We start from the raw sequence: 22,762 nt of genomic DNA, 5'->3' as shown, positions 1-22,762 counted from the left end.
CGTTTCCCATCGCTCCCCGCGGCGGGGACGGGAGGGGCGGGTCCCTACGGCGGCCGTCGCGGGCCCGGTCTCGTGACGCGCGCCGTGCGCGGACGCCAAGATGGCGGACGAGGAGGGCGAAGTGCGGCCGGGGGCGCGGAACGGGGCCGGGGAGGGACCCCCGGGCGGGCCCCGCGTCGTCCGCATCGTCAAGTCCGAGTCGGGTTACGGCTTTAACGTCCGCGGACAAGTGAGCGAAGGCGGGCAGCTGCGCAGCATCAACGGCGAGCTGTACGCGCCGCTGCAGCACGTCAGCGCCGTGCTGGGCGGAGGGGCCGCCGACCGCGCCGGGGTGCGCAAGGGGGACCGCATCCTGGAGGTGTGAGTACGGGGGGGCCGCCCACCCACAGCCCCCCGGCAGCCGGGCCCGGGAACGCGCCCCACACACAGGGGCAGTCCCGGGGGAGCGGGAACTGAGCGGGAATGGGGGTCCTGAGGGGGCTCTGGGGGGGCTGGGGGCGATGAGGGGGCTTTGGGGGCCATGAGGGGGCTCTGAGGGGCCCGGGCTGAGGGGACACCGAGCCCTTGGTGCGGTGTTGGGGTGCTGAGGGGCTCTGCGGGGCCTTGGGTGAGGGTGTCATGAGGGGGATTGAGACCCCCCGGCTCTAGGGGGTATTTGGGGGGTCGTGAGGGGGCTGAGGATCGTGTGCTGAGGAGGGACTGAGACCCCCAGCCCTTGCTGGGGGTTTGGGGGGAATCCTGAGGGGGCCGAGCGCCCTTTGGTGAGATTTGGGGGTTTTGGGGGCTCTGAGGGTCCCCCGGTGAGGGTGTGACTGGGGAGGAGGGGGAGCCCCCGAGCCTTGGTGGGGATTTGAGGGATCGTGAGGGTGTCATGGGGTGAGGTGAGACCCCCCCCCAGCCCTTGAGGGGATCTGAGGGGGCTGAGGGTCCCTCGGTGATGCTGTGGTGAGGAGGGGATGAGCCCTTGGTGCGGTCTGGGGGCGTTCTGTGAGAGTCCCTTGGTGAACATGTCATGAGGGGGGTGAGACCCTCACCCCTTTTTAGGAGTTTGGGGGATCCTGAGGGGGCTGAGGATCCCTTGATGAGGGTGTCATGGGGTGGGGTGAGACCCCCGGCCCTTGGAGGGGATCTGGGGGTCCTGAGGAGGCTCTGAGGGGGCTGAGGGTCTCTTGGTGAGGAGCCGATGAGCCCTTGGTGGGGTCTGGGGGCGTTCTGTGAGGGGGATGAGGGTCCCTTGGTGAAAATATCATGAGACCCTCACTCCTTTTTAGGAGTTTGAGGGGTCCTGAGGGGGCTGAGGATCCATTAGTGAGAGTGTCATGAGCCCTTTGTGGGAATTTGGGGGGTCCTGAGGGGGTTGAGGGTCCCTTGGTTGAGACCCCCAGCCCTTTGTGGGAATTTGGGGGCTGTTGGGGGTCCCTTGGTGAAGGTATCATGAGACCCTCACCCCTTTTTAGGAGTTTGGGGGGATCCTGCGGGCACTGAGAATCCCTTGCTGAGGTTATGATGAGCTTTGAGGGGGTTTTGGGGGTGTCCTGAGAGGGCTGAGGGTGAGAGGGAAGTTGAGCCCCCAACCCTTTGTGGGAATTTTGGGGGGATCCTGAGGGGGCTGAGGATCCCTTGGTGAGAATGTCATGAGGGGGATTGAGACCCCCAGCCCTTAAGGGGAATTTGGGGGGGGTCCTGAGGAGGAGGCTGAGCCCAAACTGAGCTCCCCAACCCTCATTGGGGGTTTTAGGGGGGCTCTTACAGGGGGAACATGGGGACGCTCCTGGGGAGGTCACGAGGGAATTTTTAGGGATAAAATCCTTGGATTTCAATGTGGAGACTCCTAGGAAGGGCAGAGGGAGCATTTTTAGGGCTAAACCCCTCAGATTTCAGTGTGAGGACCATCCTGGGGAGGGCAAAGCAGCATTTTTAGGGATAAACCCCCTTGGATTCCAACCTGCAGACACTTCCTTCCCATTCCTGCCTCTCATATTCTCCAGCTGCTGCTTTTTCAAACCCAAAATTGTAACTATAACCCAGAAAACACCTTCCCATGGGAATATTCCTGCTGTGTGGAAACTCATCTTCCTTTCCCCCTAAAAAAAAAAAAAGAAAAACCCTTAAACTTTGTTTTTGGGCTGAAATCCCTCAAACCCCAGCGTGGGGTTTGGTTTTCAGGGATCCCTCTGGATCCTCCCACTGCCACACTTCGCTCCGGGTCGGTTAAGTGCAATTACTGATTAATTCCAGGCATTTCCGAGCTGCAGGAATGTTTTGCTGCCAGCTCTGGAAGTCCAAGGGGTGTGAGGAGCTGCCCGTGGCTGGTGAATCCTGCAGAAATCCCAGCTGGGATTTGGCTCTGTCCCAGCTGACCCAAATTCCCGATTCTTTGATTTTTCCGTGCAGGAGAAGTACTGGGAGCAGGAGGAATTCTGTACCTGGATGTGCCAATTGGGGGAGCAGTGTCCTCAAACTGAGGGGGGAGGGTTTTGTGGGCACTGGGATGAAATTTTCCCTCAATTTTGAGCGTTTTGGGGAACATTTAAAAAGCTGAGTTTGGCATGAGAGACAGGTATGGAGCTTGGTGCTGGAATTATGGGGTTCAGTGGCCGGTCCCAGGTGAGGGCTGGGGGATGGTGTGTGAAATAATTAAGCCCTGGGGTTAATGATGGTTAATGAGGGTTTGCTTGTGGTCTCCCAGTCCTGGTTTTCCTATGGGAGGTGGAAGGATTGGGAATTTCCTCTTGGTTTATCCAATTATTTCCTGGGAGAAGTGGCTTTAATTTGTCCCTGTGTCCTGTAGGGCTGCCAGGTTGGCTCTTGCCCTATTCCATTATTTATGTATCCCAATATTCAATATTCCAGTATTGATGTATCCCAACATTTCAATATTCCAGTATTCCTGTATCCAAATATTTCAATATTCAAGTATTTATGTATCCCAATATTTCAATATTCCAGTATTCCTGTATCCAAATATTTCAATATTCCAGTATTGATGTATCCCAATATTTCAATATTCCAGTATTTATGGACCCCCATATTTCAATAATCCAGTGTTCCTGCATTCCAATATTTCAATTTCCCAACAGCCCTGTTTTCCAATATTTCAATATTCCAGTATTCCAATTTTCCAATAGCCTTGCATCCCAATATTTCAATATTCCAATATTTCAATATTCCTATATTTCAGTATTCCTGTGTTCCAATATTTCAATATTCCAATATTTTAATATTCCTATATTTCAGTTTTTTTAGTAATCCCACCTTCCAATATTTCAATATTCCAGTATTTTGACATTCCAATATTCCAATATTTTAATATTCCTATATTTCAGCGATTTTTAGTAATCCTGTCTTCCAATATTTCAATATTCCTATGTTTCAATATTCCAATATTTCAGTATTGCAATATCTCAGTATTCCAGCACTGGTAATTCCTATTTCCCTATATTCCAATACACCAATATTCCCATAACTCATGTCCCCATATTCCAATATCTCTATTTTTTAATATTCAATATTCCAGTATTCCGATTTTCCAATAGCCTTACATCCCAATATTTCAATATTCCTATATTTCAATATTCCAATATTTCACTATTTCAATATCCCAGTATTCCAACATTGGGAATTCCTATTTCCTTATATTCCAATATTTCATTATTCCTATATTTCAATATTTCAACATTTCAGTATTCCAATATTTCAGTATTGCAGTATCCCAGTATTCCAGCACTGGGAATTCCTATTTCCCTATATTCCAATATTTCATTATTCCTATATTTCAATATTTCAACATTTCAATATTCCAATATTTCAGTATTGCAATATCCCAGTATTCCAACATTGGGAATTCCTATTTCCTTATATTCCAATATTTCATTATTCCTATATTTCAATATTTCAACATTTCAATATTCCAATATTTCAGTATTGCAATATCCCAGTATTCCAACATTGGGAATTCCTATTTCCCTATATTCCAATACGCCAATATTCCCATAACTCAATGTCCCCATATTCCAATATTTCTATTTTTCAATATTCCAAGATTACCCAGTTCCCACATCCCAGCATTCCCATCTTTTGCTCCAGAAACCAAAAATTCCCGAGGCAACATTGAACCCCCCTCATTTTCCTCAGCTCTGTGAAAAATCCCAACTCCTGGAATTCCTGGAGGAGGAAACAATAAGCCAGGAGTCCCAGAATAGCTCTGATTTCCCTTCCTTTCACGGGAGCAGCGGGATCGGGGCGGGAAATCCGCTCTCCCGGCCACCCCGGTTCCTCCAGAGGGAACTCCCCAAAATCCAGGCCCTGGAGGAGCTGCCTGGCTGGGTTTGGGGTGTTCAGGGTGTTGATTCCGTGTGGGATTTCCTTCCCAGCAGAATTTTTGGGGAGGTTGTTCTGCTCCTGAGGGATTCCTGCTGGGATTTATGCGGGATATTTGGGATGTGGGCACTCACTTATGGCTCTGGCACTGCCCAGCTCATCCCTATCCTGGAAAACCCCAAAGATCACCCATCCAAGGGTGTTTTCCATGAAAAGCCCACCCTTCCCCATCCTTATCCAACACCAAGGGATGCTCCAGGTCCTTTTTCCATCCTTCCCTCCCAGATCCAGCATCCAGCTCCCGCCTGTGCCTTCCCAGGCTCTGGAACGCTCTGGAATCTGCAGGGACAGACAATGGGAGCTAATTGAGCTCTTGATTAACACCCAGAATGTCAATCATCACCAATCCACCAGGAAGAGAAGCTCCATGGCAACTCAATGGGAATTTGGGATATTTTTCCTTTTAGGAGTGGGGTGAATGTGGAGGGAGCCACGCACAAGCAGGTGGTGGATCTGATCCATGGGAACTCAATGGGAATTTGGGATATTTTTCTCTTTAGGAGCAGGGTGAACATGGAGGGAACCACGCAGAAGCAGGTGGTGGATCTGCTCCATGAACTTTGGGGTATTTTTCCCTTTAGGAACGGGGTGAATGTGGAAGGAACCACCCACAAGCAGGTGGTGGATCTGGTCCATGAACTTTGGGATGTTTTTCCCTTTAGGAACGGGGTGAACGTGGAGGGAGCCACGCACAAGCAGGTGGTGGATCTGCTCCGTGGGAATTCAATGGGAATTTGGGATTTGTTCCCTTTAGGAACGGGGTGAATATGGAAGGAACCACGCACAAGCAAGTGGTGGATCTGCTCCATGGGAACTCAATGAGAATTTGGGATATTTTTCCATGCAGGAATGGGGTGAACGTAGAGGGAGCCACACACAAGCAGGTGGTGGATCTCCTCCATTGGACTTTGGGATATTTTTCCCTTTAGGAACGGGGTGAATGTGGAAGGAACTACCCACAAGCAGGTGGTGGATCTGCTCCATGAACTTTGGGATGTTTTTCCATGCAGGAATGGGGTGAACGTGGAGGGAGCCACGCACAAGCAGGTGGTGGATCTGCTCCATGAACTTTGGGATGTTTTTCCCTTTAGGAACGGGGTGAATGTGGAAGGAACTACCCACAAGCAGGTGGTGGATCTGCTCCATGAACTTTGGGATGTTTTTCCCTTTAGGAACGGGGTGAACGTGGAGGGAGCCACGCACAAGCAGGTGGTGGATCTGATCCGCGCCGGCGAGAAGGAGCTGGTGCTCACGGTGCTGTCGGTGCCGCCGCACGAGGCCGAGAGCCTGGAGCCGCCCGAGGAGCCGCTGGGGCCGCCCTTCTACGACTACAGCGAGAAGCAGGCGGTGCCCATCTCCATCCCCACCTACAAACACGTGGAGCAGAGCGGGGAGAAGTTCGTGGTGAGGCTTTTTTTCCCCCCTGGGAACGGGGGGGAATCTGTGGGTTTGGGGTTTTGGTTGTTTGTGGGGTTATGGGGGTTGTTCGCACTCAGTAGCGGGGTTGAAATGTGGGATTGTTGAAATATGGGACTGTTGGAATGTAGGGATGTTGTGGTATTGGAATGTTGAGGATAGGAATACAGGGCTGTTGGAATATTGGAATTTAGGAATATTGAAACAGGATTGTTGAAATGTAATAATATTGAAATACGGGAATACAGGACTGTTATGGTATGGGAATGTTGGAATATTGAACATAGTAATACAAAGTTATTGGAATATATTGGAATACATTGGAATATATTGGAACACAGGAATGCTGAAATTTAGAAATGTTGGAATTTAGGGAAACAGGGCTGTTGGAATACAGGAATGCTGACATTTAGGAATGTTGGAATTTAGGAAAACAGGGCTGTTGGAATATTGGAAACATAGGAATATTGAAACATAGGATTGTTGAAATATAAGAATGTTGGAATATAGGATTGTTATGGTATAGGTATGTTGGAATATTGAACATAGTAATACAAGGCTGTTGGAATATTGGAATATATTGGAATATATTGGAATACAGGAATGCTGAAATTTAGGAATGTTGGAATATTGAAATTTAGGAATATTGAAACATGGGATTGTTGAAATATAAGAATGTTGGAATATAGGACTGTTATGATATAGGTATGTTGGAATATTGAACATAGTAATACAAGGCTGTTGGAATATTGGAATATATTGGAATGCTGAAATTTAGGAATGTTGGAATTTAGGAAAACAAAGCTGTTGGAATATTGAAATTTAGGAATATTGAAACAGGATTCTTGAAATATAAGAATATTGAAATATGGGAATACAGGACTGTTATGGTATGGGAATGTTGGAATATTGAACATAGGAATACAGGGCTGTTGGAATATTGGAATACATTGGAATATAGGAATGCTGAAATCCCAAAGTGAGATTTAGCCTAAAATCCCAAAATCTGGGACTTGGGATGCAACATGAGGAGTTTGGGATCTGTCAGTGTCCCATGGGAAGTATCCATGATCCCAAATCCCGACTTTTGGGGCTGTGGATGAAACATGGGGAGTTTGGGATCTCTCTCTATTCCATGGGAAGGAGCCAGGAACTTAAATCCCAAGATTTTGGGCTTTGGATGGAAAATGGGTGGTTTGGGACCTCTCAGTGTCTCATGAGAAGTATCTATGACCCTGAATCCCAAGATTTGGGATTTCTGAAGCCCTGGAATGCCGGGATCAGCAGGCACACCCCCAATCTCCAGCTCAGCACATTCCCCTCCTCTTTCCCCAAACCCTTCTCTCCAGCAGGGCACGGCTGAGCTGTGGGGAACATTGGGGGAACATTTGGGAATTGTGGGGGCTCTCTCCCTAGGTGTACAACGTTTACATGGCCGGGAGGCAGCTGTGCTCCAAGCGCTACCGGGAATTCGCCATCCTGCACCAGAACCTGAAGCGCGAATTCGCCAACTTCACCTTCCCACGCCTGCCCGGCAAGTGGCCGTTCTCGCTGTCCGAGCAGCAGCTGGACGCCCGCAGGAGGGGCCTGGAGGAGTACCTGGAGAAGGGTGAGCTGCTCCCAGAGTCCCTCCTGGACCCTAAATCCATCCTCGTCCCAATCCCGCACCCCAAAATCCCTCCTCGTCCCTAAATCTATCCTCAGCCCAATCCCGCACCCCAAAGTCTGTCCTCGTCCCTAAATCCATCCTCAGGCCAATCACACACCCCAGAATCCCTCCTTGTCCTTAAATCCCTCCTCGACCCTAAATCCATCCTCAGCCCAGAATCCCTCAGCTCAAAATCTCTCCTCATCACTAAATCCATCCTCGTCCCAATCCTGCACCCCAAAATCCCTCCTTGTCCCAAAATCCTTTCTCAGCCAAAAATCCCTCATCTCAAAATCCCTCCTCAGCCCTAAATCCGTCCTCTTGCCAATCCTGCACCCCAGAATCCCTCCTTGACCCTAAATCCATCCTGAGCCCAAAACCCCTCAGCTCAAAATTCATCCTCATGCCTAAATCCCTCAGCCCAATCCCGCACCCCAAAATCTCTCCTGGACCCTAAATCCATCCTCAGCCCAATCCTGCACCTCAAAATCTCTCCTCGACCCTAAATCCCTCCACAGCCCAATCCTGCACCCCAAAATCTCTCCTCGACCCTAAATCCATCCTCAGCCCAAAATCCCCCAGCTCAAAATCCCTCCTCGTCCCTAAATCCATTGTCAGACCAATCCTGCAACCCAGAATCCCTTCTCAGCCCAAAATCCACCCTCAGCCAAAAATCCCTCATCTCAAAATCCCTCCTCATCCCTAAATCCATCCTCAGCCCAATCCTGTACCCCAGAATTCATCCTCGACCCTAAATCCATCCTCAGCCCAATCCTGCACCCCAAAATCCTCTCTCATCCCAAAACCCCTCACCGGCATTCCCAGGAGGTGTTCCTGTTCCGTTTGTGGGTTTGCTCTGGGAGGTTTGGGGTGGTTGGGTTGGGATTTTGGGGTGGATCCACCTTGGAGAGGTTCTGGATCCATGAAGGGCACCAGGACATGGAGAACATGGGGTTAACAGTGACCCAGGGGACAGGAGTGACAGAGATGACCCTGGGGACACTCAGTCACCTCGGAGAGGTTCTGGATCCATGAGGGACACCAGGATATGGAGAACATGGAATTAACAGTGACACTGGAGGTGACCCAGGGGACAGGAGGTGATGCAGGTGACACTCAGGGCATTGCAGATGATGGCCTGATTCACCTTGGAGAAGGTCTGGATCCATGAGGGACACCAGGACATGGAGAACATGGAATTAACAGTGACACTGGAGGTGACCCAGGGGACAGGAGGTGACCCTGGGGACACTCAATCACCTTGGAGAGGTTCTGGATCCATGAGGGACATCAGGACATGGAGAACATGGAGTTAATGGTGACAGTGGGGACACTCAATCACCCTGGAGAGGGTTTGGATCCATGAGGGACACCAGGACATGGAGAACATGGGGTTAACGGTGACACTGGGGACAGGAGGTGACCCTGGGGACGCTCAATCACCCTGGAGAGGGTTTGGATCCATGAGGGACACCAGGACATGGAGAACATGGGGTTGATGGTGACCCTGGGGACAGGAGGTGACCCAGGTGCAGGAATTCCCTTCAGGATGAGTTGGGATGATGGGAAATGGTTGCTGGGCTGCCCCTGGAGGGGACATTCCCAGGTCCTGGTGACATTCCGTGTGACATTCCGTGTGTCCCACAGTGTGCTCCATCCGGGTCATCGGCGAGAGCGACATCATGCAGGAATTCCTGTCGGAGTCGGACGAGGTGGGTGGCGTCATCCCGTGGAATTCCATGGAAAAAACCCTTCCATGGAATCACCAAGGTGGGAAAACCCCTCCTGTCCAGCTGTCCCCAAGGCCACTCCTGATCCCTGTCCTCAAGTGCCACATCCGTGGGGTTTTGGGACAATTCCAACCATTTTTGGTGGGATTGAGGCTTGGTCCAACTGAATTCCGTAGGGAAAAAATCTTCCATGGAAAAGCCCTCAGAGCTCCTCATATCCAACTGTCCCCAAGGCCACCTCTGATCCCTGTCCCCAAGTGCCACATCCATGGGGTTTGGGGACAATTCCACCTGATTTTTATGGGATTGGTCCAGCAGAATTCCATGGAGAAAAACCCTTCCACGGAATCACCAAAGTTAGAAAACCCCTTGGATCTCCTCATGTCCCTCTGTCCCCAAGGCCACCTCTGATTCCTGTCCCCAGGTGACACATCCATGAGTTTTGGGGACAATTCCACCTGATTTTTATGGGATTGGTCCAAGAGAATTCCATGGAAAAACCCCAAAGACTTCCATGGAATGTCCAAAGCTGGAACAGCCCTCGGAGCTCCTCAGGTCCCACAGTCCCCAAGACCACCTCTGATTCCTGTCCCCAAGTGCCACATCCACAGATTTTGGGGACAATTCTGCCTGGTTTTTATGGGATTGAGGCACCCGAAGCTCCCAGAATTCCTCCAAACCCCACAATCCTTCAGAATCCTGGGAGTGAGCAGGAATTCCAGAGGGTGAATTGGTCCCAAAGCTGGAGCTCCCTGACCATCCCCTCAGGAGAAAAACCCAACCCCGTCCCTCCTCCCACACTGAATTCCCACTGGGGGATTTTTAGGGATCATAAATAACTGGGAAACCGGGAATTCCTGATTTTTGGGGGATTTTCCCTTCCCTTTTCCCCAGAATTACAACGGCGTCTCCGACGTGGAGCTGCGGGTGGCGCTCCCGGACGTCACCACGGTGACAGTGAGGGTGAAGAAGAACAGCACCACGGACCAGGTGTACCAGGTGAGCCCATTCCCACCTGGAATTGTCCTTCCCACTGGGAATTCCCATCCCCTCAAATCGAATTCCCCACCCTCACCTGGATTTTCCTCTTTTCCCACCTGGAATTTCCTTCCTGTCACTCAGTTTTCCTTTCTTACCTGGATTCTCCTCTTTTCCCACCTGGATTTTCCTTTTCTTCACCTGGATTTTCCTCTTTTCCCACCTGGAATTTCCTTCCCATCACTCAGTTTTCCTTTCCCATTCAGATTTTCTTCCCTTCCACCTGGATTTTCCCTTTTCCCGCTTGGATTTTCCTCTTTTCCCACCTGAATTTTCCTTTCCTCCACCTGGATTTCCCTCTCGTCCACCTGGGTTTTCCTTTCCTCCACCTGGATTTCCCCTTTTCCCACCTGGATTTCCCTTTCCTCCACCTGGATTTTCCTTTCCTCCACCTGGATTTTCTTCTTTTCCCACCTGGATTTTCTTCTTTTCCCACCTGGATTTCCCCCCATTTTTTGAGGGCTGGGATCCACTGGATCCATGGATTATGTGGAATAAAATAACACAGCGCAGACCCTTTGGAAAAAGGAATTGAAAATTCTGCTGGAAAAGAGTGGGAATTCCAGAATCCTGCAGATAAAAAGGATTTGTGTGTGTTCAGGACTCATCCCATGGAATTCCACACCGTGGAATGACCCCGGATGGAAATTCCCCACTCCTTTTCCATGGGGAATCCAAGCTGGAATTTTGGGGACCCCACAACTTTGACACCCCCAGGAATTGGGGAGCAAAAAGGGGAATGAAGAGCTGGCCTGGCTGTGCTGGCAGAATTCCAACGGGGTTTTCCGTGGTCAGGGAATTCCCGGCAATGCCCGGCTGGCGCTGATCCCGTTTTCCCGGCGTTTTCCAGGCGGTGGCTGCCAAGGTGGGCATGGACAGCGTCACCGCCAACTACTTCGCCCTCTTCGAGGTCATCAACCACTCCTTCGGTGAGCCCGGAATCCCGTGGGATTTGGGGGAAAAATAAAAAGCTGGGAAAAACAAAAAATGGAGGGATCTGCAGGTCTTCAGGGTGGGATTGTGGAATTTGTGGGGTTCCTGCCATGCCAGGCTGCTCCAAGCTGGTTTTGGGTGGGAATCTATGGAATAACCTGGGATAGGGAAGGATTTATCCCCAAAATCCCATTAAAGCAGGGAATCCTGCAATGGTTTGGGATCCTTAAAGATTCTTAAAGATCATCGGGATCTTGGGGCCTCCCACAGTCCCAGGTTGATCCAAGCTGGTTTTGGGTGGTTCCAGGGATGGGGAATCCATGGAATAACCTGGGATAGGGAAGGATTTATCCCTAAAATCCCATTAAAGCAGGGAATCCTGCAATGGTTTGGGATCCTTAAAGATCCTTAAAGATCATCGGGATCTTGGGGCCTCCCACAGTCCCAGGTTGATCCAAGCTGGAATTTGGCACTCCCAGGGATTGAAAATCATCCTGGCTGGAAAAGCTCCCTGAGATTGAGGCCAGTCCCACCAAATTCCATCCCCCGGGTGCCACTGCCAGGAATTTTTGGGATAATTCCCAGGAATGGTGGCTCCACCCTGCCCTGAGCATCCCCTTCCACCTTTTCATGGGGAAACATTCCCAAATATCCAACCTGGACCTCCCCTGGCACAATTTGAGGGAATGTTTCCCTGATTTCCCAGGATTTCTCAGTGCAGAAATTGGCTCTTAACGAGTTCCCCCGCAAGCTCTACATGCAGAACCACACCTGGGATTTTTGGGATATTCCTCCAGATTCCAGGGCTTTTGGGTTTTGTGGGGATTTGGGATCACTCTGGAAGGATTCGGGGTCGTTCTGGAATGATTTGAGGTCATTCTGAAGGGATTTGGGGTAATCCTGAAGAATTTGGGATCATTCTGGAAGGGTTTGGGATCACCCTGGAAGGATCTGGGGTCACTCCGGAAGGATCTGGGACCATTCTGGAGGATTTGAGATCTGGAAGGTTTGGGACCACTGTGGAAGGATTTGATGTAATTCTGGAAGGTTTTGAGATCATTCTGGAAGGTTTTGAGATCATTCTGGAAGGATTTGGGGTCATTCTGAAGGGATTTGGGGTAATCCTGAAGAATTTGGGATTATTCTGGAAGGGTTTGGGATCACCCTGTAAGGATCTGGGGTCATTCTGGAGGATTTGAGATCTGGAAGGTTTGGGACCACTCTGGAAGGATTTGATGTAATTCTGGAAGGTTTTGAGATCATTCTGGAAGGTTTTGGGGGTCATTCTGGACGATTTGGGGTCATTTTGAAGTATTTGGGACCATTTTGAAGGTGTTTTTTTGACGGTTTCCTGGTGGCGAACCCCATTTTAACGCCAATTCTTTTGGCTCTCCTGGAACCGCTGTCCTCCCCACGCCCTGACCCCGCCATTCCCCGGCCTGTGCGGGCTCTCGGGGCTGCGCCAGTGCGGAAGTTGGCTCCCAACGAGTTCCCCCACAAGCTCTACGTGCAGAACTACACCTCGGCCGTGCCGGGGACGTGCCTGACGCTGCGCAAGTGGCTCTTCACCACCGAGGAGGAGGCGCTGCTCAACGACAACGACCTGGCCGTCGCCTACTTCTTCCACCAGGTACGGAGCTCCCGCCTGGAATTCCTCTGGAATGTCCCTTTGAGTGCAGAAAATCCCTCACGGGGTCCTTGGGTCCCATAGTTGATCCCAAGGCGGGATGGGGTTTTGGTTGTTTTTATGGGATTGAATCCCAAGGTTCTTGGGCCACCCCAAGGTTCTCGAGCCACTCCAAGGTCCTGCAGGTGAGGAAGTCCCACCTGGAATTCCTCTGGAATGGTCCTTTGAGTGCAGAAAATCCCTCATGGGGTCATTGGATCCCATAGTTGATCCTAAGGTGGGATGGGGTTTTGGTTGTTTTTATGGGATTGAGATACCTCAAGGTTCTCGGGCCACCCCAAGGAATTCCCACCTGGAGTTCCTCTGGAACGGCTCCTCTGGGTGGGGAGAACAACTTCTGGGGGTGGTTGGGTCCCATGGTTGATCAATCCCAAGGTGGGATGGGGTTTTTGGTTGTATTTATGGGATTGAGATACCTCAGAGTTCTTGGGCCACCCCAAGGTTCTCGAGCCACTCCAAGGTCCTGCAGGTGAGGAATTCCCAGCAGGAATTCCTCTGGAATGCCCCTTTGGGTGGAGAAAATCCCTCATGGGGTCATTGGATCCCATAGTTGATCCTAAGGTGGGATGGGGTTTTGGTTGTTTTTATGGGATTGAGATACCTCAAAGTTCTTGGGCCACCCCAAGGTTCTCAAGCCACTCCAAGGTCCTACTGGTGAAGAATTCCTACCTGGAATTCCCACCTGGAATTCCTCTGGAATGCCCCTTTAGGTGGGGAGAGCACCTTATGGGGTCCTTGGGTTCCATAGTTGATCCCAAGACATGATGGGGTTTTGGTTGTTTTTATGGGATTGAACCCCAAGGTTCTTGGGCCACCCCAAGGTTCTTGAGCCACTCCAAGGTCCTGCAGGTGAGCAGTTCCCACCTGGAATTCCTCTGGAATGCTCCTTTGGTTGGGGAAAACTCGTGGAGTCCTTGGGTTCCATAGTTGATCCCAAGATGGGATGGGGTTTGGGTTGTTTTAATGGGATTGAGGCCCCCCAAAGTTCTCAGGCCACCCCAAGGTCCCACAGTTCCCTGAGGATGAAGCATGAGGTGGCTCCTCCTCCTCCCATCCCAAATCCTGGATTTTTCCCAGATTTTTCCCATGTTTTTCCCAGATTTTTCCCATGTTTTTCCCCATCCCCAGGCCGTTGATGATGTCAAGAAAGGCTACATCAAAGCCGAGGAGAAATCCTACCAGCTGCAGAAGCTCTGTGAGCAGAGGAAGATGGTCATGGTGAGTGAATTCCCTGGAATTCCTGCCCGTGTTTGTATCCCGGTGAATCCTGAATCCCAGTGAATCCTGAATCCCAGTGAATTCCTGGGATCCTGGAGAATCCCTGGAATGTTGGTGAATTCCCTGGGATCCTGGTGAATTCCTGGGATCCTGGTGAATTCCTGGGATCCTGGTGAATTCCTTGAGATCCTGGTGAATTCCCTGGGATCCTGGTGAATTCCCTGAGATCCCTGAGATCCTGGTGAATCCCAGAATCCTGGTGAATTCCCTGGCATCCTGGTGAATTCCTGGGATCCTGGTGAATTCCCTGAGATCCTGGTGAATTCCTTGAGATCCTGGTGAATTCCTTGGGATCCTGGTGAATTCCCTGAGATCCTGGTGAATTCCCTGAGATCCTGGTGAATTCCCTGAGATCCTGGTGAATCCCCTGAGATCCTGGTGAATTCCTTGAGATCCTGGTGAATTCCCTGGAATCCCAGTGAATTCCTTGAGATCTTGGTGAATTCCCTGAGATCCTGGTGAATTCCTGGGATCCTGGTGAATTCCCTGAGATCCTGGTGAATCCCCTGAGATCCTGGTGAATTCCTTGAGATCCTGGTGAATTCCCTGGAATCCCAGTGAATTCCTTGAGATCTTGGTGAATTCCCTGAGATCCTGGTGAATTCCTTGAGATCTTGGTGAATTCCCTGAGATCCTGGTGAATTCCTTGAGATCCTGGTGAATTCCCTGGAATCCTGGTGAATTCCCTGAGATCCTGGTGAATTCCTTGAGACCCTGGTGAATTCCTTGAGATCCTGGTGAATCCCTGGGACCCCAGTGCATTCCCTGGGGCCCTGGTGAACCCCTGGGGCTCCTGGTGAATTCCCTGAGATCCCGGTGACTTCCTGGCATCCTGGTGACTCCCTTGGCATCCTGGTGAATTCCCTGGCATCGCAGTGAACCCCTGGCATCCTGGTGGGTCCCTGTGCATTCCCTGGTGACCTTGCTGTCCCCACAGTACCTGAACATGCTGCGGACGTGCGAGGGCTACAACGAGATCACCTTCCCTCACTGCTCGTGCGACTCGCGGCGCAAGGGCCACGTCATCTCTGCCATCAGCATCCGCCACTTCAAGCTGCACGCCTGCACCGAGGAGGGCCAGCTCGAGGTATTGCTGCCAGCCCTGGCTCATCTCTGAGCCCCACAGCCCTGCCTGTGTGCCCTCCCGGGCCCCTGGGGTCACCCCGAATCCCTGGGCTTGTCTCTGAGCTCACACGTTGGGTTTTACACCATCACCCAAATCCTTGGGGTCGTTCCAACTCCCTGGGATTGTCCCCAAGCTCACACCCTGGGTTTTACACCATCACCCTGTTCCCGAATCCCTGGGGTCACCCCAAATCCCTGAGGTTGTCCCCGAGCTCCCTGGGATTGTCCCCGAGCTCACAGCCTTTGTTTTACACCATCACCCTGTTCCCGAATCCTTGGGGTTGTCCCTGAGCTCATGCCCTGGGTTTTACACCATCATCCTGCTCCCAGATCTGTGGGATTCTCCCCGAGCTCTCTGGGATTGTCCGTGAGCTCACAGCCTGGGTTTTACACCATCATCCTGCTCCCAAGCTCTCTGGGATTGTCCCCAAGCTCTCTGGGATTGTCCCCGAGCTCACAGCCTGGATTTTACACCATCATCCTGCTCCCAAATCTGTGGGATTCTCCCCGAGCTCTCTGGGATTGTCCCCAAGCTCACACCATGGGTTTTACACCATCACCCTGTTCCCAAATCCCTGAGGTTGTCCCTGAGCTCCCTGGGATTGTCCCTGAGCTCACAGCCTGGGTTTTACACCATCATCCTGCTCCCAAGCTCTCTGGGATTGTCCCCGAGCTCCCTGGGATTGTCCCCGAGCTCACAGCCTGGGTTTTACACCATCATCCTGTTTTCAAACCCCTGGGATTGTCCCTGAGCTCACACCTTGGTTTTACACCATTACTGTGTTCCCAAATCCCTGGGATTGTCATCCCTGCTCCCTGGGGTTGTCCCTGAGCTCACAGCCTGGGTTTTACACCATCATCCTGCTCCCAAGCTCTCTGGGATTGTCCCCAAGCTCACACCATGGGTTTTACACCATCACCATGTTCCCAAATCCCTGAGATTGTCACCCCAGCTCTCTGGGATTGTCCCCGAGCTCACAGCCTGGGTTTTACACCATCACCCTGCTCCCAAATCCCTGGGATCATCCAGTTCCCTGAGGTTTGTCCTGGGATTGTCCCCGAGTTCACACCCTGGGTTTTACACCATCACCCAAATCCCTGGGGTCACCCCAAATCCTTGGGGTTGTCCCTGAGCTCACAGCCTGGGTTTTACACCATCACCATGTTCCCAAATCCCTGCCATCATCCCCAGCCCCACACCTTGATTTGTGCCATCACTGTGTTCCCAAATCCCTGGGATCATCCCTGACCTCAGAACTTGGATTTGCACCTGCCCCTTGTCCCCAAATCCCTGGGGATCATCCCCAGCCCAACACCTTTGGATTTGCACCTGGACTCTGTTCCTAAATCCCTGGGGATCATCTTGATATCCCTGGGATCATCCCTGGTCTCCCACCTTGATTTGCACCTGGACTGTGTTCCTGAATCCCTGGAGATCATCCCCAGCCCAACACCTTTGGATTTGCACCTGGACTGTGTTCCTGAATCCCTCGAGGTTGTGCTGGAATCATCCCTGACACCCCTGGGATTACCCTTGACTTCAAAACTTGGTTTGCACCTGGACTGTGTTCCCAAATTCCTGGGGATCATTCTGATATCCCTGGGATCATCACTGACCTCTCTCACCTTGGTTTGCACCTGGACTGTGTTCCCAAATCCCCGGGGATCATCCCAATTCCCTGGAATTTACCCTGGGATCATCACTGACCCCGCACCTTGGGATTTACAAATCCCTGGGATCTCCCTGAGCTCCTGGCTGGGATTTGGGAACCGGGATAACTCCGGGAACCCTCCCTGTGCCAAACCCGAGACAAATCCCCCTTTCCCCTCACCCCCTGACCCACCCTGGCCCCGGGGGCTCCCCTGCCTGGGGTCCTGGCTCAGCTGCCTGGCTTTGGGGGTTCACAGAACCAGGTGATCGCCTTCGAGTGGGAGGAGATGCAGCGCTGGGACACGGACGAGGAGGGCATGGCCTTCTGCTTCGAGTACGCGCGCGCCGAGAAGAAACCGCGCTGGGTCAAGATCTTCACCCCCTACGTGAGTGTCCCATCCCTCAAATCCTGCCTGGAATTGCCTCAGATCCTGCCCAGAATTCCCTCAAATCCCAACCAGAATTCCCCTCAAGCCCTGCCTAAAATTTCCTCAGATCCTGCCTGGAATTCCCTCAAAACCTGCCTAAAAATTCCTCAAATCCTGCCTGGAATTGCCTCAGATCCTGCCTGGAATTCCCTCAAACCCTGCCTAAAATTTCCTCAAATACTGCCTGGGATTCCCTCAAACCCAACCCAGAATTTCCTCAAATCCTGCCCAGAATTCCCTCAAATCCCAACCAAAATTCCCTCAAACCCTGCCTAAAATTTCCTCAGATCCTGCCTGGAATTCCCTCAAACTCAACCCAGAATTTCCTCAAATCCCGGCCAGAATTCCCTCAAATCCCACCCCCAGTTCCCTCAAATCCTGCCTGGAATTGCCTCAAACTCTGCCTGGAATTCCCTTGGGAATGGGATGTGTGAGTGTCCCAATCCTGCCCAGAATTCCCTCAAATCCCAACCAGAATTCCCCTCAAGCCCTGCCTAAAATTTCCTCAAATACTGCCTGGGATTCCCTCAAACCCAACCCAGAATTTCCTCAAATCCTGCCCAGAATTCCCTCAAATCCCAACCAAAATTCCCTCAAACCCTGCCTAAAATTTCCTCAGATCCTGCCTGGAATTCCCTCAAACTCAACCCAGAATTTCCTCAAATCCCGGCCAGAATTCCCTCACATCCCACCCCCAGTTCCCTCAAATCCTGCCTGGAATTGCCTCAAACTCTGCCTGGAATTCCCTTGGGAATGGGATGTGTGAGTGTCCCAATCCTGCCCAGAATTCCCTCAAATCCCAACCAGAATTCCCTCAAACCCTGCCTAAAATTTCCTCAAATCCTGCCTGGAATTCCCTCAAACCCAGCCCAGAATTTCCTCAAATCTCGTCCAGAATTGCCTCAAACTCTGCCTGGAATTCCCTTGGGAATGGGATGTGTGAGTGTCCCAATCCTGCCCAGAATTCCCTCAAATCCCACGTGGAATTCCCTTGGGAATGGGATGTGTGAGTATCCCCAATCCCACCTAGAATTGAATTCCCTCAAATCCCACCTAGAATTCCCCTTGGGAATGGGATGTGTGAGTGTCCCAATCCCACCCAGAATTCTCTCAAATCCCACCTGCAATTCCTCAGGACCCCTCTGGATCTGCTGGACCCAGGAGCTGCTGGCTCCTCTTTGGAATTCCTGGTTCCTCTTTGAAATTCCTCTGGTACCTCCTGGTACCTCCTGGTTCCTTCCTGGAGCTGATGGATCCAGAAATTCCAGGCAAGAACCAGGAGCTCCTGGCTTTTCCCTGGAATTCCTGGCTCCAGTCTGGAGCTGCTGGATCCTCCCTGGAGCTGCTGGATCCAGAACCTCCGAGCAGGAACCAGGAGCTCCTGGCTCCAGTCTGGACCCCCCAATTCCTCCTTGGATCTCCTGGTTTTTCCCTGGATTTTCCCTGATTCCCGTTTTTCCCCCCACAGTTCAATTACATGCACGAGTGCTTCGAGCGAGTGTTCTGCGAGCTCAAGTGGAGGAAGGAGGTGAGGATTCCAAACTTTTCCCTTTCCCAGGTGGATTTCAGTGGGAAATGCTTCTCCTGGTCCATAATTCCCTCAGGGAATGACTGGATAATCCCAGGGGAGGAGCTCTGGGAGTGGGGATGGTTCCTTGGAGCAGCTGGAAAAAGGAGCTGCAGGTGTTGGGAAAAGGCTCCTGGAGCTGGGGGTGACCTGGGATAAATCTGGGAAAAACCTTGGATAAATTCTGATTTATCCAGAATTACCTGGATGAATCTGGGAAAAGGAGGTGGGAATGACCTGGGATAAATCTGGGAAAAACCTTGGATAAATTCTAATTTATCCAGAATTACCTGGATAAATCTGGGAAAAGGAGATGGGAATGACCTGGGATAAATCTGGGAAAAACCTTGGATAAATTCTAATTTATCCAGAATTACCTGGATAAATCTGGGAAAAGGGGGAAAAGGAGGTGGGAATGACCTGGGATAAATCTGGGAAAAACCTTGGATAAATTCTAATTTATCCAGAATTACCTGGGATAAATCTGGGAAAAGAAGGTGAGAATGGCCAGGATAAATCTGGGAGAAGTCTTTCTTCTCCATCCCATTTCCCTCCTCCTCCCTCTTTAAATAGAACTTTAAATTGGAATTAGAATTGGGATTGGAATTGAGATAAAGATTGGGATTGGAATTGGAATTGGGATTGGGATTGGAAATTAAATTGGCATTGGAATTGAGATAAGAATTGGGATTGGGATTGGAATTGGAATTTAAATTGCTACTGGGATTGGCTTTGGAATTTAAATTGGGATTGGAATTGAGATAATAATTGGGATTGGAATTGGAATTTGAATTGGGATTGGAACTGGAATTTAAATTGGAATTGGAATTGGGATTGAAATTGCAATTGGAGTTGGGATTGGAATTGAAATTTAAATTGCTACTGGGATTGGGATTGGAATTTAAATTGGGATTGGAATTGGGATTAGAATTGGAATTGGAGTTGCAGTTTGAGTTGGGATTGGAATTTAAATTGGATTTGGAATTGGCATTGGAATAGAAATTTGAATTGGGATTGGCATTGGGATTGCAATTGGAATTGGAGTTGGGACTGTAATTGGAATTGGAATTGAAATTTAATTTGGGGTTGGGGTTGTGGCTGGGACACTCCCAGTGAGCTGCAGCCCTGCCTGGGACCTGAGCCCTTCCCAGCCTCTCCTCAATCCCATTTCCCAGATTTTCCCACCCTCACCTTGTCCCCTTTCCCTTCTTTTCCAGAACCTTTTCCAGCTGGTCAGGTCACAGCAAAGGGACGCGGCCACTTAACCCCGGCAGCTTTTCCAGAACCCCCAAAATTCCCTTATTGTATTAAAGCCCCCCCCAAAACTAAATCTCATTAATTCCAAATCCATTCGTGCCCGTCATCTCTGTGGAATTCCAGAGGGAAAAAAAAAAAAAACCACAAAAAAAATTGGGAAAAGCCACCTGAGGGGGCTCCACTTTCCCACTCAGATCCAGCTCCAGGCTGGGAATTTTGGGATTTTTCTTTTTTTCTTTTTTTTTTTTTAAACTGGAATTAAGAATTTGTTGTTTCTGCTGGGTCAGACGTGGAAAAATAGGGGAAAAAAAAAAGCAGGAAAAAGCCCTGGAATGTTCTATTCCTGTTTTAGCATCCAGGGGAATAATTCCTTTAGAATAATTCCTTTAAAATCCCACAGGGTGGCAGCAGCTCTTATTTAAAGGGATTTTCTGCCTCTTTCTCCTCCCAATCCAGTTTTTAATCACTACAGATTAAAAAAAAAAAAAAAAAAAAAACAAACCAGGAAAAACATCCAAAAGGAGTAAAATTCCAAGGAAATTCCAGTCCTGGCACAAGGATCCCGCTCATGGATTTGTTTTCCTGCTTTTTGGGGTGTTTTCCCAGGGATTTGGGGGTGCCTGGTTCTTTGGGATGGGATCTGGGACATTCCAGGATCCAAGGAGGAAAAATAACCTGGAAAAGCCAATTTTCCTTATTTTTGATGGGATTTTTCCCTGCTTCCAGTGGCTGGGCAGCTCCCAGGAGGGAAAAATAACCTCAAAAAGCCATTTTTTCCCCTGTTTTTGAGCACTTTTTATCCATGACTTGGGTGTCCAAGCAGGAAAAATAACTTGGAAAAAAACCATTTTTCACTCATTTTGAGCTGGATTTTTTTTCCATAGTTCTGGAGGAAAAGGTGGAAAATTCATTTTCCCTGGTTTTGAACAGGATTTTTTCCACAGATCTAGTGGCTGGGATGTTCCAGGAGGGAAAAAATGAGCTGGAAAAGCATTTTTTTCCTTTTTTTCCATGTCTTGAGTGAATGAGCAGCAGCCAGAGGGAAAAACCCTCTGGAAAAGATAATTTCCTAAATTTGGAGTGGGATTTTCCCATCTTTTGAGAGGAAAAATAAGGTGGAAAAGCCACTTTCCCTTGGATTTGAGCAGGTTTTATCCACAGGGAAAAATCACCTGGAAAAGCCATTTTTCCTGGATTTGAGTGCAATTTTTCCATGTTTTGGGAGGAAAAATCAGGTGGAAAATTCATTTTTCCTTGGTTTTTGAGCGGGATTTTTCCGTGGATCCGGCAGCTGAGGAATTCCTAGAAGGAAAAATTATGGAAAAGCTGTTTTTTCCTTGTTTTTGAGTGAGTTTTTCCATGTTTTGGGAGGGAAAAAAATCACCTGGAGAAGCTGATTTTGCCTGGTTTTGGGCTGGCCTGGAGCTGGTCCCACCAAGGTTTGGGGTGAATTTGGGAATATTTGGAACCAAACCCAGCAGGATTGCTCCAAATTGGGATTTTCCCCAAAATTCCCTTTTTGGCAAGGGGTTTTCCCCACTCCTCCCCCTGGAGCCAGGATGGGGGAAAATATTTTTTCTTTTTTGAGGGGGGAAAATCCCAAATCCTCGGCTCTGGAGCAGCCGAGAGCCGGGAATTAATTCCATTAATTGGATCCCTGTAATTAATTGGATTTCCGTTGTCCTCGGGAGCCCCGAGCTGTGGAAAACCCAGGAATGGGGGAGGGAAACTGGGAGAGGTTTGGGATCCCCAAAATCCCCCCTAAAATCTCCTTCAGCACCCCCAGTTTGGGTAAAATCCCAGGAAAAAAATGAATTTTGATCCCAATTTTCCCTCTAGCCCCAAATTTTAACGGATCAAGGAGAATTCAACCGTCTTCCTGTGGATTTTTTTTAATCCAAAAAGCAAAAAAATAAACCCAAAAAAGGGGAGAAATCGGTCAAAAAAATACGAAATGAAAACCCTGCCCCTTTCTTGTCCCATTTTCCCTCTTCCAGCTGCTCCCATTCCTCGGGTTCCCAGTCGGGAAAAGCCCCTTTAGTGTAATTAATTGTAACATATTCTTTTAAATAAATTGATTTATTGAGGAAATTCCGGAGGGCCGTGGCCGTGCTCCTTCCCCTGGGGGTGCTCCCGTGTCCCCCCCAAAACCTGGGAGGTTTCAAACTTCTGCACTTTGGGAATTTAGTGGGGTTTTTAAGGTGGTTTTTTTTGTTTTGTTTTGTTTTGTTTTGTTTTTTATTTCGACAGAAAAATCAAAAAAAAAAAAAAAAAGAGAGAAAAAAAGTCAATTCTGAAAGGAACTGCAATAAATAGCAAATAAATAAAGCCTTGAGCCCAGGGGGCTTCACTGCCCCTCCCCCAACCCCCCCCCCCCCCACCCCCCAAAATCAACCCAGCAGGTCCCAAAGCCCCCCAAAATGGGGGGGACACGGAGGGGGCCCAACAGCCCCCGTTATGTACAGTGGGGATGGGGGTGAAGAGGGGGGGGCACTGTTTGGGGGGGCTGGGGGCACTGGGAGGGGGGTTTGGGGGTGCCCTGACCCAGTCTGGGGGGCCTGGGGGGACATTGGACCCAGTTTGGGGGGGCCTGACCCAGTTTGGGGGGCCTGGGGGGACATTGG

General features: G+C 50.1%; 1 protein-coding gene across 1 annotated transcript; it reads left to right on the top strand.

Annotated features, from left to right (window-relative positions):
- Positions 1-94: 94 nt before the first annotated feature.
- Positions 95-22,229, top strand: SNX27 (sorting nexin 27). The gene is made up of 12 exons (XM_058042788.1): positions 95-360; positions 5,553-5,784; positions 7,213-7,405; positions 9,092-9,156; positions 10,069-10,173; positions 11,063-11,141; positions 12,612-12,775; positions 13,961-14,050; positions 15,048-15,197; positions 17,144-17,272; positions 18,783-18,842; positions 20,099-22,229. Exons 1-12 carry the CDS (start codon positions 101-103, stop codon positions 20,144-20,146), a joined length of 1,575 nt encoding a protein of 524 aa, XP_057898771.1. The 5' UTR covers positions 95-100; the 3' UTR covers positions 20,147-22,229.
- Positions 22,230-22,762: the final 533 nt, after the last annotated feature.

This window comes from Melospiza georgiana, chromosome 33 (assembly GCF_028018845.1).
Source record: "Melospiza georgiana isolate bMelGeo1 chromosome 33, bMelGeo1.pri, whole genome shotgun sequence".
Taxonomy (NCBI): Eukaryota; Metazoa; Chordata; class Aves; order Passeriformes; family Passerellidae; genus Melospiza; species Melospiza georgiana.
Note: the sequence above shows the minus strand (reverse complement) of the source record. Positions and strands in the feature narration are given on the sequence as shown.